At 42.9% G+C, this 17,417-nt stretch overlaps 1 protein-coding gene and 1 pseudogene across 1 annotated transcript in view; one reads left to right on the top strand and one right to left on the bottom strand.

Moving 5' to 3' along the window:
- Window positions 1-17,417, top strand: part of egflam (EGF-like, fibronectin type III and laminin G domains) — a 192,036-nt gene that overhangs the window by 38,863 nt on the left and 135,756 nt on the right. The window contains exon 3 of the mRNA XM_061933514.1: window positions 13,799-14,064. Within this exon, the coding sequence (XP_061789498.1) occupies window positions 13,998-14,064 (67 nt within the window). The 5' untranslated portion in view covers window positions 13,799-13,997. The remainder of the gene's footprint in view (window positions 1-13,798; window positions 14,065-17,417) is intronic.
- LOC133579041 (glial cell line-derived neurotrophic factor pseudogene) lies at window positions 1,398-13,983 on the bottom strand (annotated as a pseudogene).

The following is a 17,417-nucleotide window of genomic DNA, read 5'->3' as shown; positions in this document are numbered from 1 at the left end:
CTTGGATTTTATTAAGTGAGCACTTTTTGGGGCGGGTAAAAATAAAGTTTTTATTCTTAATCAAGCAGAAAAATCATTTAGAATGTTTCCAAACTAAAATATATATTTTAAAAAGTCATAACATTTTGATTTACAGTCGTCCCTCGTCACACGGCGCTTTAAAGTATCTTGTTTTGTTGTGTTTATTAGACATGTATTCTGTGTATTTTGGGCCTAAATTACGAAATGCTAAGCATACAAAGGGCTAAATGAAGTAAAAATATCAATACTACAGTAGAATTAGCCACTCCATGAGAGCATGCCTCCTAAAGTCAGTACAGTATATCTCATAGTCTATTATTAGGTCGACTACATATAAATTAAACAAGTCTTATATCATATCCAGAAGGCTCTCATGATGTTAACTATTCAGGAAGTCGTAAAGTTTTTTTTAATACTCAAGTTGTAAAAATATTTGATTTGCAATTAATTATAATTCTTACTTCATGTAAATTCATTTACCTGCACAGTCAGGCCTTGAAACATTTAATAATGATAAAACGAGGGACGACTGACATACTTGCCAACCTTGAGACCTCTAAATTCGGGAGATTTTTGGGGGGACGAGGGGGTGGTGTTGGGGTCGGGTGGTGCGGGGCCGGGTTGGCGGGGTTAAGGGGGAGGAGTATATTTATAGCTAGAATTCACTGAAATTCAAGTATTTCTTATATATACAGTATATATATATATATATATATATATATATATATATATGTGTATATGTATGTATATATATATATATATATATATATATAAAAAATATATATATGCATATATATAAATAAAATAAATACTTGACTTTCAGTGAATTCTAGCTATATATATGTATTTTATTATAAATATATATGCATATATATAAATAAAATAAATACTTGACTTTCAGTGAATTCTAGCTATATATATATGTATTTTATTATATATATATATATATATATATATATATATATATATATATATATATATATACACATATAAATAAAATAAATACTTGAATTTCAGTGTTCATTTATTTACACACATTAACACACATAATACTCCTCTCTACTCATTGTTGTATTTGAAAGTGCAATGCTTTGCAGCCAGTAGCACAGCCTTTGAAGGAGAATAGGTATGGGCAGTGTAATATTCTGGGTTGGAGTCAATAATCAGGCGAGGTGACGAAGTTACGTTTCTTTACTTCATACTTCAGAACCGACCCCCACACTTGCCGTCAGGGTGCGCAATACAACAAAAACCGTTGGCCAACCAAAAAGTAACCACTGTGGTTACTTTTGGGTTGGCCAAGCGGACGTGACGACAGGCTGTCCTCACTCAGGTCCGCACGGACCTGAAGGGGGCGTGCCTTAAGTCCGGCTGGAAATCGGGAGAAATTCGGGAGAATGGTTGTCGCGGGAGATTTTCGGGAGAGGCACTGAAATTCGGGAGTCTCCCGGAAAATTCGGGAGGGTTGGCAAGTATGACGACTGAACGTGATTTTTATTGGACAGAGAAGAGTGGAGAGTCCCGTAGTGACCAATAGGTTGAGAATTTGTGGCGTGTAAGTTAAAGCACGAGTGATGTACCTGAGGAGTACTCACACATGACGTGATTACCGTTTAAAAGTCCTTAGACACAAGCACACTTCCTGGCGGAGTGTTTCCTCACAGTGTGGTACACCAGGTTATCGTCCAGAAAGGAGAGGTCGTCGTCGAAGGCGATTGGCCGACAGCAGGCCTGCTGGGGCGTGTCCTTGGCGGGGAACTTCCTGCGGTGAGCCAAGTTGTGCAGGATCTTGTCATAGTTGGTCTCTGACTTCCTGCAGGGCCCCGCACAGTACTTGAATATCATCTCCTCCTCAGAGCGGTAACCCAAACCCAGGTCGGTCACGTTGAGTTGGATCTGTTTCAGCCTGCAGCCCTGGCCCCGCCCACTTCCTGTCTTCTTTCCTCTAGCTCCGCCCTTCCTTTTGGCATTTCTCGGCCGGCTTGAGTTGTTCTTCCTCTTGCGTCTGACGTGTCGACCTCTCTTGTTAGTCTTGGAGGTCCTTGGAGGAGGGAAGGTCTGAGAAGGCTCCGTGGGCGAGGAGGAAGAGCGGCGTATTCTGCTGATGCTCACTTTGATCAAGTCTACCACGTCCACGTCCTCAAACTCGGCCGAGACAGGCTCCTCCATGGTATCTAAAAAATAAATCATTTGGATTCTTGTTACATTTTGAATGAAAACTCAAATGTTGGTCAATGACTTCTAGACAATTATGACCATGCAAAGATGTTCTGCTTGATGGTGGCCAGGTTTTTCAACCGATCTTGTCAGTCTACTAAAGTTACAGTGGGTTGTTTTGTAGAGCGCTTTGAGTTGTGTGAGAAATGTCAAGTCACTCTGGGGTTTAATAACAGCTGTGGCCTTGTGGTTAGAGTGTCCGCCCTGAGATCGGTAGGTCGTGAGTTCAAAACCCGGCCGAGTCGTACCAAAGACTATAAAAATGGGACCCATTACCTCCCTGCTTGGCACTCAGCATCAAGGGTTGGAATTGGGGGTTAAATCACCAAAATGATTCTCGGGCACAGCCTCGCCTCACCTCCCAGGGGGTGAACAATGGGATGGGTCAAAAGGTAATTTCACCACACCTAGTGTGTGTGTGACAATCGTTGGTACTTTAACTTTAAAATAACAACGGCAGCACAGTGGGGATGTTTCGTTTCGAGTAATTGTTACCATTTTGTGTGCAACCTGATCGGAAGTAGAAGAGTCCACAGAGTGGTGTGACCAATAAGATACTTGTCTGGCAATTGCTTTTAACACAACGGTGCATATTAAGTGTGTGACATTGCCGAATACTTAAATAGACAGAGTACATCCTGCATTTTCATTCCTTATGCCTTTTATACACAAATTAGAAAAAAGCTGGGGCTAAATAAGAGAAAAAGAAGCAGTGCCCTAACCTCGAGATAAGAACTGTCTCTCAGTTAAGTTATGTTTTAAGTTGCAAGCAAAAAATTAGAGTTACAAGAATCCCACCATTGACCAAAACATCTGGTCTTACTAGCTAGCATTAGCTTCTATGTACATGTAGAGGAGCCATGTGACGACGAGTAGGAGGCCGTGGGGAAGACCCAGGACTTGTTGGGGGGACTACGTCTCCCAGCTAGACTGGGAATGCCTTAGGATCCCCTGAGAGGAGCTGGGGGAAGTAGCTGGGGAGAGGGAAGTCTGGGCTTCCCTTTTTAGGCTACTGCCCCCACGACCCGACTTTGGATAAGCGGAAGAACATGGATGGATGGATGGCTACATGTTATCAGCTTTTTACCCTTATAATTTCCGTGCGAGCATTTGTGCGTACAGACTCTCCTGGATAGGTTACCGCGCCTATCGGGACATTCCACACAGGTTGAAAACAAGTAAAGCGAACAAATAGAAGTTTACGGCTGGACTTCAGCCATAACACCAACAGGCCTGGACGAAGAACAGCACTGATTGCGGCTGAGCTAAAGCGCTACAACATTGACATCGCAGCTTTAAGCGAGACCACAGTATTAGACGTAGGATCCCTCAAGGAAGTGGGGGAGGGATATTCTTTCTTTTGGAAGGGCTACCCCATATGATTACAATGTCTGCATGGTCAAGAATAGTCTCTTCCCAAATCTAACTGAAACACCAACTGGCATTAGTGAAAGGCTCATGTCAATCCGCATTCCTCAGTGCCTATGCACCCACCCTCCTACCAGAAGAGGGCACAAAGACCCGCTTCTACGAGATGCTCGATGAGGCCCTTCACAAAGTCCCCAAAAGCGATAAAATCCTGTTGATGGGGGACTTTAATGCAAGAGTTGGGAGTGACAACGGTATTTGGAATGGTGTGCTGGGGCAGCATGGCATTGCCCCAATGCAAATGGATTACGTCTTCTCATTCTCTGTGCTAAACACAACCTCATCATCACCATCACCACATTTCAACTGAAAAATAAATACAAAACATCCTGACTGCATCCCAGATCCAAGCACAGGCACCTTTTTGACTATGGAATTTTAAGGCAGTCAGATCTGAGAGATGTCCAGTTCACGCGAGACATGAGAGGGGCGGAATGCTAGACGGACCATCGATTGATCATGACCATGCTTTGAATGAGGATTTATCAAACAGTAAGCATCCAAAAGTCTACCAGAAAGAGGCTGAACTCTGCCCGGCTACAGGATACTAAAGCACGCCACATCTTTCTTCGTTCCCTAGCTAATCAGCTCGAGAACAATGAGTCTTTCCTGGGAAGAGATGCTTCGACAGAAGAGAAGTGGTCCTCTCTCAGCAGATCACTCTACGAAGCTGCAGCCCAATCCATCCAGAGCGATCCACCAGTACATCTCCCCAGTGTGGAGGGAAGAAAGCATTCCCCAGCAATGGAAGGATGCTAAAATTGTCACCATCTTTAAAAACAAGGGAGACAAATAAATCAACAGCAGCGGTATAGTACCTCCTCTCTGCTGCTGGTAAAGTCCTGGCAAAAATCATGCTCCACAGACTCATCAACAACATCACTAAAGTTCTGCTATCAGAATCCCAGGCTAGATTCCGGAAAAAAACGTACAGTGGATATGATCTTCGCCTCACGGCAGCTGCAGGAAAATGTCACGAACAGAAGCGAGACCTGTTCATGGCCTTTGTTGATCTTACCAAGGCATTTGACACCGTACACCGTGACCTCCTGTAGAGGGTACTCATGCATTGTGGCTGCCCGGAAAAGTTTGAACATCCTGCTGTAGTTCGAGGATGGGATAATGGCCAAGGTTAGCATAAGTGGACTGGAATCTGCTCCCTTTGAGGTAGCGACTGGTGTGAGACAAGGTTGCACCCTTGCCCCGGTTCTGTTCAACATCTTTCTCCCATGTGTAACAACACTTCTGCACAAGTAAATAGAGGAAGAAAAGTGGGGTGTCCTTGGAAATCAGGCTGGACGGGAACCAATTCAACATCTGAAAATTCCAATCAAAAACTTAACTCCAGTCTATCCACATACTGGAACTCCAGTATGCTGATGACTGCGCCCTTGTGGCACACAGACCAGAAGCCCTGCAGACCGCCATTACAGCTGCCGAAAAGGCATACAACAGAATGGGATTGTCTATTAACATATTAAAGACAGAAGTTCTCCGCCAGTTGTCATCAGAACTCCCACAGAGACTTCCAACTCTCATCATTACTGGCTGCCCACTGACCATGGTTCCACACTTCAAATACCTGGGAAGCATCCTCTCAGATGACAGCAGCATTGACCAGGACCTACAACACCGGGTCAAAGAGGCCTCATCCTCCTTTGGGCGGCTGAGGAAGAGAATCTTCAACAACAATAACCTCCACCTCCACACAAAAATCTCAGTCTACAAGGCAATATGTATCACAACCTTTCTTTATAGCTGAGAGACATGGACAATCTATGCTCACCATCTCAAGATGCTGGAGGCATTTCATATAAGGTGTCTACAACGCACCTTAAAGGTGACTTGGCAGGATCGTATCTCACACTCTGTGATCCTTCAGCGAGTCAGCTGTAGGAGCTTAGAGGCCCTTATCATGCTTTAAATCAATTAAGATGGCTCGGCCATGTCACCAGAATGCCAGCCAACCGCCTATCACGCAAAATTTTGTATGGCCAGCTCCACCTGGGCCGCCGCTCTGCAGGGGGCCAGAAGAGGCTGGAAGACCAGCTCAACATCTTCCTAAAGAAGTGCAACATACAGACCACTGCCTTGGAAGCTGTCTCTTCGAACCGCTCTTCCTGGTGTGGACTACGCCGTCAAGGAATATAAGCGGCAAAGGAGAACAGACGAAAACTCCATACGGCGAAAAGAGAACGTAGAAAGGTGGCCATGTCTGCACCTGCCCCTTCGAGTCAGGTCTACAGTTGTCACATCTGTGGCAGGCACTGTGCATCGTACATTGGGCTGCACAGTCATCAACGAACCCACAAAGAGTAGTAGAGGTCATCATCGGTCACAATGGACTACCTAAAACATATTATGAGCTTATTACCCTAATAATTTGTTTGTGTATATGTATGTATTTTAGCATCTTTTTGCCCTTATAATTTGTGTATGTGTGTGTACACTTGTGTATTATGAGTGTATTACCCTTTACATTGTGTGTTTATACATGTACCGTATTTTTCGGAGTATAAATCGTTCCGGAGTATAAGTCGCACCGGCCGAAAATGCATAATAAAGAAGGAGAAAAACATATATAAGTCGCATTTTTTGGGGAAATTTATTTGATAAAAGCCAACACCAAGAATAGACATTTGAAAGGCAATTTAAAATAAATAAAGAATAGTGAACAACAGGCTGAATAAGTGTACGTTATATGAGGCATAAATAACCAACTGGTATGTTAACGTAACATATTATGGTAAGAGTCATTCAAATAACTATAACATATAGAACATGCTATACGTTTACCAAACAATCTGTCACTCCTAATCGCTAAATCCCATGAAATCTTATACGTCTAGTCTCTTACGTGAATGAGCTAAATATAATTATTTGATATTTTACGGTAATGTGTTGATAATTTCACACATAAGTCGCTCCTGAGTATAAGTCGCACCAAACTATGAAAAAAAACTGAGACTTATAGTCCGAAAAATACGGTACATTATCAGCGTTTTATATGTGTATGTATAATCAGCTTATTACCCTTATAAATTATGAATTTATGTGCAAGTGTGTGTATAAATGTATATAATCACCTTTTTTCACTTTACAATATGTGTGCGTGCGAGTGTGTGTATACATGTGTAGCATCAGCTTTCTACCCTTATAATTTGTGTGTATGAATACATGCATATTATCAGCTTTTCCTCCTTTACATTAAGTGTATGCGTGTGTACATGTACATTACCGGCTTATTACCCTTTACATTATCTGTATGCGTGTGTGTGAGTGACATGTGTATTATCAGCTTACTACCCTTACAATTTATGTGTGTGTGTTTGTATACATGTATATTATCAACTTTTTTCACTTTACAATATGTGTGTGAAGGTGTGTGTGTGTACACATGTTTACTATCAGCTTTTTACCCTTATAAAACGTGTGTGTGTGCGTGCATGTGTGTATGTATACCGTATTTTTCGGACTATAAGGCACACTTAAAATCCTTAGTTTTCTCAAAACTCGACAGTGCGCCTTATAACCCGGTACGCCTAATGTACGGAATAATAATAGGAATAATAATCTGGTTTTGCTTACCGGCCTCAAAGCAATTTTATTTGATACACTGTGTAATGATAAGTGTGACCAGTAGATGGCAGTCAAACATAAGAGCACTATGCACTATGATGGCAATATGACTCAAGTAAACAACACCAACATTTTAAATGTTCCATTGGAAATATAGAACATTACACACGGCGCTCAAAAATCGAACAACATGTTTTAGTACGACTTTGGTAAGCTATGAAGCCGCACCACTCGATATGCTTCAACATACGAGTATTATTAAAGTTAAAGTTAAAGTACCAATGATTGTCACACACACACTCAGTGTGGTGAAATGTGTCTTATGCATTTGACCCATCCACTTGTTCACCCCCTGGGAGGTGAGGGGAGCAGTGAGCAGCAGCGGTGGCCGCGCCCGGGAATCATTTTGGTGATTTAACCCCCAATTCCAACCCTTGATGTTGAGTGCCAAGCAAGGAGGTAATGGGTCCCATTTTTATAGTCTTTGGTATGACTCGGCCGGGATTTGAACTCACGACCTACCGATCTCAGGGCGGACACTCTAACCACAAGGCCACTGAGCAAGGCTATTATGGTGTGTGTATAAGGTAAGACATATTATCTGGTGTTTTGTTTTCGCAATATTATGCAAAAGCAACTTTTATTACTTTCTGGTACCTGCTGATCTGTATTTGGGATCTGCATGAATCCAAAAAAATTGCGCACGTCCGCCTTTGTAGTCCGTAGTCGATAAGCTTCTTTTTTTTCCTCTATCTTCTTGTTATGGGACATTCATTCTCCACTGTTGCCATTTCTAATATAAAGTAGTGTAAAGTTCTTACTTATATCTGTCAGTAAACTCGCCATGAAAGCGCTAAAACAAACCGGTGTAGTGAGTTTATATTATTCACCCAAGGAACTTTAGTTATTAGAGTTCCGGTCGGACGGTTTTTCACGGGACACATTTCCGTTGTTGTTTCCGGATGAGGAGATGGTTATTGATTGAAGTAAAGTCGGAATGTCATTAAAACAGTTAGCTCCATCCTTTGACACTTCTTCCACTCCCGTCCTTGCACGCTACACCGCTACAACAAAGATGACGGGGAGAAGACGCTGCCGAAGGTGAGCCACGTAAATAAAACCGCCCACAAAATGGCGCATCCGGAAGCGACTGTCAGAAAGCGGCTTGAAGATGATCTGTAAAACATCATCTATGCAACATTTTTGACCAAAGAACCACCATTACATGTTATGTACCGTATTTTTCGGACTATAAGTCGCACCGGCCGAAAATGCATAATAAAGAAGGAAAAAAACATATATAAGTCGCACTGGAATATAAGTCGCATTTTTGGGGGACATTTATTTGATAAAATCCAACACCAAGAATAGACATTTGAAAGGCAATTTCCAATAAATAAAGAATAGTGAACAACAGGCTGAATAAGTGTACATTATATGAGGCATAAATAACCAACTGAGAACGTGCCTGGTATGTTAACGTAACATATTATGGTAAGAGTCATTCAAATAACTATAACATATAGAACATGCTATACGTTTACCAAACAATCTGTCACTCCTAATCGCTAAATCCCATGAAATCTTCTTCCTCGGTGTCGCTTCTAAATAATATTATTTGATATTTTACAGTCCAGAGTATAAATCGCACCCCGGCCAAACTATGAAAAAAACTGCGATTTATAATCCGAAAAATACGGTAGACTACAAGGAAAGGTATTTCAATTCAGAAAAAACAATAATAATATGACTCCTTTAATGCGCCCTATAATCCAGTGCGCCTTATATATGAGAAAAGATCAAAACTAGACCATTCTTCAGCAGTGCGCCTTATAATCCGGTGCGCCCTATGGTCCGGAAAATACGGCACATGTATATTATCAGCGATTTCCCCTTATCCGTATGTACGTGCATGCTTACATGTATATATCATCTTTTTTTCACTGTACATTGTGCCTTTTTGCTCCACTTTTAGTTTCTAGAAAAATTCTGGGAACATTTCTAACTTTAGTTTAAAGCTGCTCACTGGCCATCTCATTAGGCACACGTGCACAATCCAGTGTGTATATAAAAACGTCTACCTTTTTATAGCAGCCCTGGGCAATTATTTTGACTCCGGGAGCCAAATTTAGAGAATAAAAATGTGTCTGAGGCCGATACATCTATTTTTTTAGGAAAACTAATACAAAACCTCACAATAAAGTCTGATTGAATGCAAAAAATGTTATGACAGACCGCCTCAAAAACGGAATGGAATTTTAATTTTTTCTATGAACGATAAAACCCTGAATATTGAGAACATATGAACGTCACACCCCCTCTCAATCGACATATTTTACAATCAAGCCACTCCCACACTGCTTGGTGCCTCGTCTGACCTGCTGTGACATAGATTACCATAATAACAGTGTATTCAACTCAGCTCTTGTGTGTGTGTGTGTGTATATATATATATATATATATATATATATATGTATATATATACACAAGTGTATGTGTGTATGTATATATATATATATATATATATATATATATATATATATATATATATATATTATACTATAAAGTTATTTTCCAACTTCACCAGTTTTAGATAATTTTTATTCAAAATTGCTGAATTTTCACATTTGCCGTTCAAATACTGAGAAGAGACGGTGCGGTGATCAGCAGCCAGTTGAGGCACGTCACTCAGTGCCTCAACATGGATTCCGGACTCGGCTAACTGCTGGCCTGCTGTGCAGTGAGACTGTATTGCTATATGAATTATATTATACATTTCCATAGTTTAGTTAGCTGAGGTATATAATGTACAGTGTATTTTGTCAACAACTGTATGTGTGTAACGTATTTCTTGTGCTGAGCGATCATAAAATGGCTGCAAAAGACGCACTGGCTGAGGCTCCAGTAATCCCGCCTCCTGCACCCCCGCCGTAGAATGCACCCCCTGACGGGAGTGTTATATCAACTAAAGCCCACACTTAAACTGTCCACGTGCAAGATTGAATCTATTTAAAAAAGTTATTTCATAAGAAGCCAAAAAGTGCAAAAACAATAATGTTCGTGTTGGAGGAGTTGTGAATGACTGCAGGGCCACAACATTAGGTACACCTGCAGACTGCAGGTGTACCTAATTCACAACTCCTCCAACACGAACATTATTGTTTTTGCACTTTTGGGCTTCTTATTAAATAACTTTTGTAACCTATTTTTATGGGCTTTCCTCTTTGTGATGTTAAGTTCCTGTTATGCGCTGTTATACAGTATTTGCCTTGAGCTCTTATTTTGAAGGCCCTAAGAGCGGAAGTGATGACACGTTGCGGAGGATTTTGAAAGAAGGTGGACTTCAACGCTCATATTGGCAACGACAGTGAAACCTGGAGAGGCGTGATTGGGAAGAATGGCCGCCCGGATCTGAACCCAAGTGGTGTTTTGTTATTGGACTTTTGTGCCCGTCACGGATTGTCCATAACGAACACCATGTTCAAGCATAAGGGTGTCCATATGTGCACTTGGCACCAGGACACCCTAGGCCGCAGTTCCATGATCGACTTTGTAGTTGTGTCATCGGATTTGCGGCCTCATGTTTTGGACACTCGGGTGAAGAGAGGGGCGGAGCTTTCTACCGATCACCACCTGGTGGTGAGTTGGCTGCGATGGTGGGGGAGGATGCCGGACAGACCTGGCAGGCCCAAACGCATTGTGAGGGTTTGCTGGGAACGTCTGGCAGAGTCTCCTGTCAGAGAGAGTTTCAATTCCCACCTCCGGAAGAACTTTGAACATGTCACGAGGGAGGTGCTGGACATTGAGTCCGAGTGGACCATGTTCCGCACCTCTATTGTCGAGGCGGCTGATTGGAGCTGTGGCCGCAAGGTAGTTGGTGCCTGTCGTGGCGGTAATCCTAGAACCCGTTGGTGGACACCGGCGGTGAGGGATGCCGTCAAGCTGAAGAAGGAGTCCTATCGGGTTCTTTTGGCTCATGGGACTCCTGAGGCAGCGGACAGGTACCGACAGGCCAAGCGGTGTGCGGCTTCAGCGGTCGCGGAGGCAAAAACTCGGACATGGGAGGAGTTCGGGGAAGCCATGGAAAACGACTTCCGGACGGCTTCGAAGCGATTCTGGACCACCATCCACCGCCTCAGGAAGGGGAAGCAGTGCAGTGCCAACACCGTGTATGGTGCGGATGGTGTTCTGCTGACCTCGACTGCGGAAGTTGTGGATCGGTGGAGGGAATACTTCGAAGACCTCCTCAATCCCACCAACACGTCTTCCTATGAGGAAGCAGTGCCTGAGGAATCTGTGGTGGGCTCTCCTATTTCTGGGGATGAGGTTGCTGAGGTAGTTAAAAAGCTCCTCGGTGGCAAGGCCCCGGGGGTGGATGAGATCCGCCCGGAGTTCCTTAAGGCTCTGGATGCTGTAGGGCTGTCTTGGTTGACAAGACTCTGCAGCATCGCGTGGACATCGGGGGCAGTACCTCTGGATTGGCAGACCGGGGTGGTGGTTCCTCTCTTTAAAAAGGGGAACCGGAGGGTGTGTTCTAACTATCGTGGGATCACACTCCTCAGCCTTCCCGGTAAGGTCTATTCAGGTGTACTGGAGAGGAGGCTACGCCGGATAGTCGAACCTCGGATTCAGGAGGAACAGTGTGGTTTTCGTCCTGGTCGTGGAACTGTGGACCAGCTCTATACTCTCGACAGGGTCCTTGAGGGTGCATGGGAGTTTGCCCAACCAGTCTACATGTGCTTTGTGGACTTGGAGAAGGCATTCGACCGTGTCCCTCGGGAAGTCCTGTGGGGAGTGCTCAGAGAGTATGGGGTTTCGGACTGTCTGATTGTGGCGGTCCGCTCCCTGTATGATCAGTGTCAGAGCTTGGTTCGCATTGCCGGCAGTAAGTCGGACACGTTTCCGGTGAGGGTTGGACTCCGCCAAGGCTGCCCTTTGTCACCGATTCTGTTCATAACTTTTATGGACAGAATTTCTAGGCGCAGTCAAGGCGTTGAGGGGATCCGGTTTGGTGGCTGCAGGATTAGGTCTCTGCTTTTTGCAGATGATTTGGTCCTGATGGCTTCATCTGGCCAGGATCTTCAGCTCTCACTGGATCGGTTCGCAGCTGAGTGTGAAGCGACTGGGATGAGAATCAGCACCTCCAAGTCCGAGTCCATGGTTCTCGCCCGGAAAAGGGTGGAGTGCCATCTCCGGGTTGGGGAGGAGATCTTGCCCCAAGTGGAGGAGTTCAAGTACCTCGGAGTCTTGTTCACGAGTGAGGGAAGAGTGGATCGTGAGATCGACAGGCGGATCGGTGCGGCGTCTTCAGTAATGCGGACGCTGTATCGATCCGTTGTGGTGAAGAAGGAGCTGAGCCGGAAGGCAAAGCTCTCAATTTACCGGTCGATCTACGTTCCCATCCTCACCTATGGTCATGAGCTTTGGGTTATGACCGAAAGGACAAGATCACGGGTACAAGCGGCCGAAATGAGTTTCCTCCGCCGGGTGGCGGGGCTCTCCCTTAGAGATAGGGTGAGAAGCTCTGTCATCCGGGGGGAGCTCAAAGTAAAGCCGCTGCTCCTCCGCATCGAGAGGAGCCAGATGAGGTGGTTCGGGCATCTGGTCAGGATGCCACCCGAGCGCCTCCCTAAGGAGGTGTTTAGGGCATGTCCGACCGGTAGGAGGCCACGAGGAAGACCCAGGACACGTTGGGAAGACTATGTCTCCCGGCTGGCCTGGGAACGCCTCGGGATCCCCCGGGAGGAGCTGGACGAAGTGGCTGGGGAGAGGGAAGTCTGGGCTTCCCTGCTTAGGCTGCTGCCCCCGCGACCCGACCTCGGATAAGCGGAAGAAGATGGATGGATGGATGGTAAATAAAGTGGTCCTCGTGTAAACTGGAGCCTCCGTGTTTGTTATTTTGTAGTTTCATACAGTATAGGCGACATTTATAAACCCTCGGTTACACTTTTTTAAACAGATTCAATCTTGCACGTGGAAAGTTTTAAGTGAGGGCTTTAGTTGCGGCGCATGGACTTAATTTATAAGTAAAGGTAAGACCATAATAACGTTTTTTTTATTAAATGTGCTTTTTTGTGTGCTACAGTTAGTACGTGTAAAGTTAAGTTAAAGTACCAATGATTGTCACACACACACTAGGTGTAATGAAATTTGTCGTCTGCATTTGACCCATCCCCTTGTTCACCCCCTGGGAGGTGAGGGGAGCAGTGGGCAGCAGCGGCGCCGCGCCCGGGAATCATTTTTGGTGATTTAACCCCCAATTCCAACCCTTGATGCTGAGTGCCAAGCAGGGAAGAATGCTGGTATGAGCTTTTAAACATAACCCGTTAACTGCTGCCAATCAAATGGTGAATAAGATACTCTTTAGGGTTCATATGTTTGTAAATCTGACTGTGATGAAGTCAGTGCCTCATATATATATATATATATATATATATATATATATATATATATATATATATATATATATATATATATATAGTGCAGGTGTACCTAATGTAGTGGCGACAATCCAACCCAAACAAAAGTGTGTCTCTTACATTTGTCTCCCCAGTCCTCCTGCGAGTTGACGGACACGCTGATCCGGAGAGGTGGACTCTCCAGGGGCCTTTCCTTTCTGGGCGCCCCTGTCCCAGAAGACAGCAGCCGCTGTGGGCTCCGGAGCAGGGCCGCGCGGCCGGCGTGCACGACTCCCAGCAGAATGAAACAAGTGGTCATGAGGCTATGCCATAACTTCATGGTCCTCTCGGGACATGGCGCGGCTCGGAACCAAACGCTCTCATCTGCTCATCACGGACACGGCGAGGGATTTTATTCCAGGTTGGTGACACTCCACTCGGGTTAAACCTCCTGTGTGGCCCGCTGGTGCCCCCTGGGGGTGTTAATGTGCGCCCTGGCGCAGCATCCAAATACGCACGATTGCGCAAACTCCACCAAATAATAATAACAATAATAATAATACAAAATCCAGATTGGCCGAAGTTCCTCAGACGGTCACACTTAGAACTGATCCACACTGAGAAAGAGAGGAGGTTCTGTTCACCACAGGCATGGAAGTGCTGCTGGTGACGTGTGAGGGCCCATCCTCTGTGGGTGGAGACAAGGTCAGTGTGTGTGTGTTCTTGTATTCCTACCCTTCTTGAGACATCAACAAGGGAAAAGTACCTTCCATATGAGGACCGGTGAACAAGTTAGGACCGAAATCATGCATCTAATAGAGAGCAAATTACTAAGAGTCCGTGAACATTGCTCCAAAGTCTGGGTTTTTTGTTGATTTAATGTGCATGCAAAAGTAAACATTGACAGGTGCAAAGGCGGCAATATGTGCTAAAACAAGACGGCAGCTAAGGAAGGACTTCCCTATTCATCCCCCAAAAAAAACACCAGGTGAACAGCTGATTTTACGACTTCCGGTGCTGACGTAAGACAACCCGCGTCCCACATGTGACCATAGGATGAACAAATACACTTCGGTACTAAGACTATAGTGGCCATTAACAGTTAGCTTCTACAGCTGGGTTGCCCAAAGTGCGGCACAGGGGCCATCTGTGGCCCAAGACTCGTTTGTCATCGGCCTTAAGCATATTACAAAAAACAAAAAAAAAGAGATCTCATTTGCACCCCTGGTGGTGACATCTATCAACTTTAGGGTGGTGCCAAAAAGAAGGGTTTTTTCAAATTGACTGTCTGTTTTAAAAGTTCTCCCCCTCTGGTCAACATATGAAATAACAAGTGGGTGTAAAAATTTGAAGTGCTCCCCCTCTGGCCAACATATGTAGTAACAAGTGTGTGTAAGAAATTGATATGCGCCCCCTTTGGCCAAAATTAATAAAATAAATAAATATGTATATAGAGACATACTGTAATAACTTGAAGTAAATAATTAAGATTAAAAACCAATTACTAACAATTTTTTTTTTTTACTAAAAACAGTTTTTTTCTCACAATGTGTTGACTTTTTTCTTATAAAATTGGGAACTATTTCTCATATTCTATGTTTTTTGTAAAATTATTACTTTTTTTATGTACAGTTATTACTTTTTAATGCAAAATGGTGACATTTGTCATATATAATTCAGACTTTTATCACAGTGTTGCCAATTTTTTTTGTTCTTGTAAAATAGTGACATTTTTTGAGTAAAATTATGACATTTGTCATAATTTTGCAGAGTAAGATTCTGATTATTATAAAAGTGCCAACATTTTTAATGTTTTCTTATAAAATTGTGACTTTTGTCGAGTGAAATTACGACTCTTTTCATAAAATTGCCAACATTTTAAGCTTTTCTCGTAAAATTGCGACTGTTATTGAGTACAATTCCAACTTTTATCATAATATTGCACAAAATTTTGACTTGCGTTGGGTAAAATTACGACTTGTATTATAATACTAGAGGTAGGAATTTTTTGGAGGTCTCGAGAAGGTAACAAATACAAGAAAGTGTGTGTTTAAATATGTGTGTGTGTGTGTGTGTGTGTGTGTGTGTGTTCTTGTATTTCTACCCTTCTTGAGACATCAACAAGGAAAAGTACCTTCCATTTGAGGACCGGTGAACAAGTTAGGATTGAAATCACAGTCCCAATACGGAAAACCATTGCATCTAATAGAAAGCAAATTACTAAGAGTCCGTGAACATTGCTCCAAAGTCAGGATTTTTTGTTGATTTAATGTGCATGCAAAAGTAAACATTGACAGGTGCAAAGGCGGCAATATATGCTAAAACAAGACAGCAGCTAAGGAGGGACTTCCCTATTCATCCCCGAAAAAAACCCGCCAGGTGAACAGCTGATTTTACGACTTCCGGTGCTGACGTAAGACAACCCGCGTCCCACATGTGACCATAGGATGAACAAATACACTACGGTACTAAGACTATAGTGGCCATTAACAGTTAGCTTCTACAGCTGGGTTGCCCAAAGTGCGGCACGGGGCCCATCTGTGGTCCAAGACTCGTTTGTCATCGGCCTTAAGCATATTACAAAAAACAAAAGGTGGTGCCAAAAAGGAGGGGTTTTTCAAATTGACTGTCGGTTTTAAAAGTGCTCCCCCTCTGGTCAACATATGAAATGACAAGTGTGTGTAAAAATTTGAAGTGCTCCCCTTCTGGCCAACATATGTAGTAACAAGTGTGTGTAAGAAATTGAAATGCGCCCCCTTTGGCCAAAATTAATAAAAATAAATAAATATGTATATAGAGACTGTAATAACTTGAAGTAAATAATTAAGATTAAAAACCAATTACCAACAATTTTTTTTTTACTAAAAGGAGTTTTTTTCTCACAATGTGTCGACTCTTTTTTTTATAAAATAGGGAACTATTTCTCATATTCTTTGTTTTTTTGTAAAATTATTACTTTTATGTACAGTTATTACTTTTTAATGCAAAATGGTGACATTTGTCATATAAAATTCAGACTTATCACAGTGTTGCCAATTTTTTTTTGTTCTTGTAAAATAGTGACATTTTTTGAGTAAAATTATGACATTTGTCATAATTTTGCCGAGTAAAATTCCAATTATTATAAAACATTTTTAATGTTTTCTTATAAAATTGTGACTTTTGTCGAGTGAAATTACGACTCTTTTCATAAAATTGCCAACATTTTAAGCTTGTCTCGTAAAATTGTGACTGTTATTGAGTAAGATTCCAACTTTTATCATAATATTGTACAAATGTTCAGTTTTTCTTGTAAAATTTTGACTTGCGTTGGGTAAAATTCCGACTTGTATTAGAAGACTAGAGGTAGGGATTTTTTGGAGGTCTCAAGAAGGTAACAAATACAAGAAAGTGTGTGTTTATATATATATATGTGTGTGTGTGTGTGTGTGTTCTTGTATTTCTATCCTTCTTGAGACATCAACAAGGGAAAAGTACCTTCCATATGAGGACCGGTGAACAAGTTAGGACATAAATCATGGTTCCAATACGTAAAACCATTGCAACTTATAGAGAGCAAATTACTAAGAGTCCGTGAACATTGCTCCAAAGTCTGGATTTTTTGTTGATTTAATGTGCATACAAAAGTAAACATTGACAGGTGCAAAGGCGGCAATATATGCTAAAACAAGACAGCAGCTAAGGAGGGACTTCCCTATTCATCCCCGAAAAAAACCCGCCAGGTGAACAGCTGTTTTTACGACTTCCGGTGCTGACGTAAGACAACACGCGTCC

Source organism: Nerophis lumbriciformis, linkage group LG03 (genome assembly GCF_033978685.3).
Source record: "Nerophis lumbriciformis linkage group LG03, RoL_Nlum_v2.1, whole genome shotgun sequence".
NCBI classification, from domain to species: Eukaryota; Metazoa; Chordata; class Actinopteri; order Syngnathiformes; family Syngnathidae; genus Nerophis; species Nerophis lumbriciformis.
Note: the sequence above shows the minus strand (reverse complement) of the source record. Positions and strands in the feature narration are given on the sequence as shown.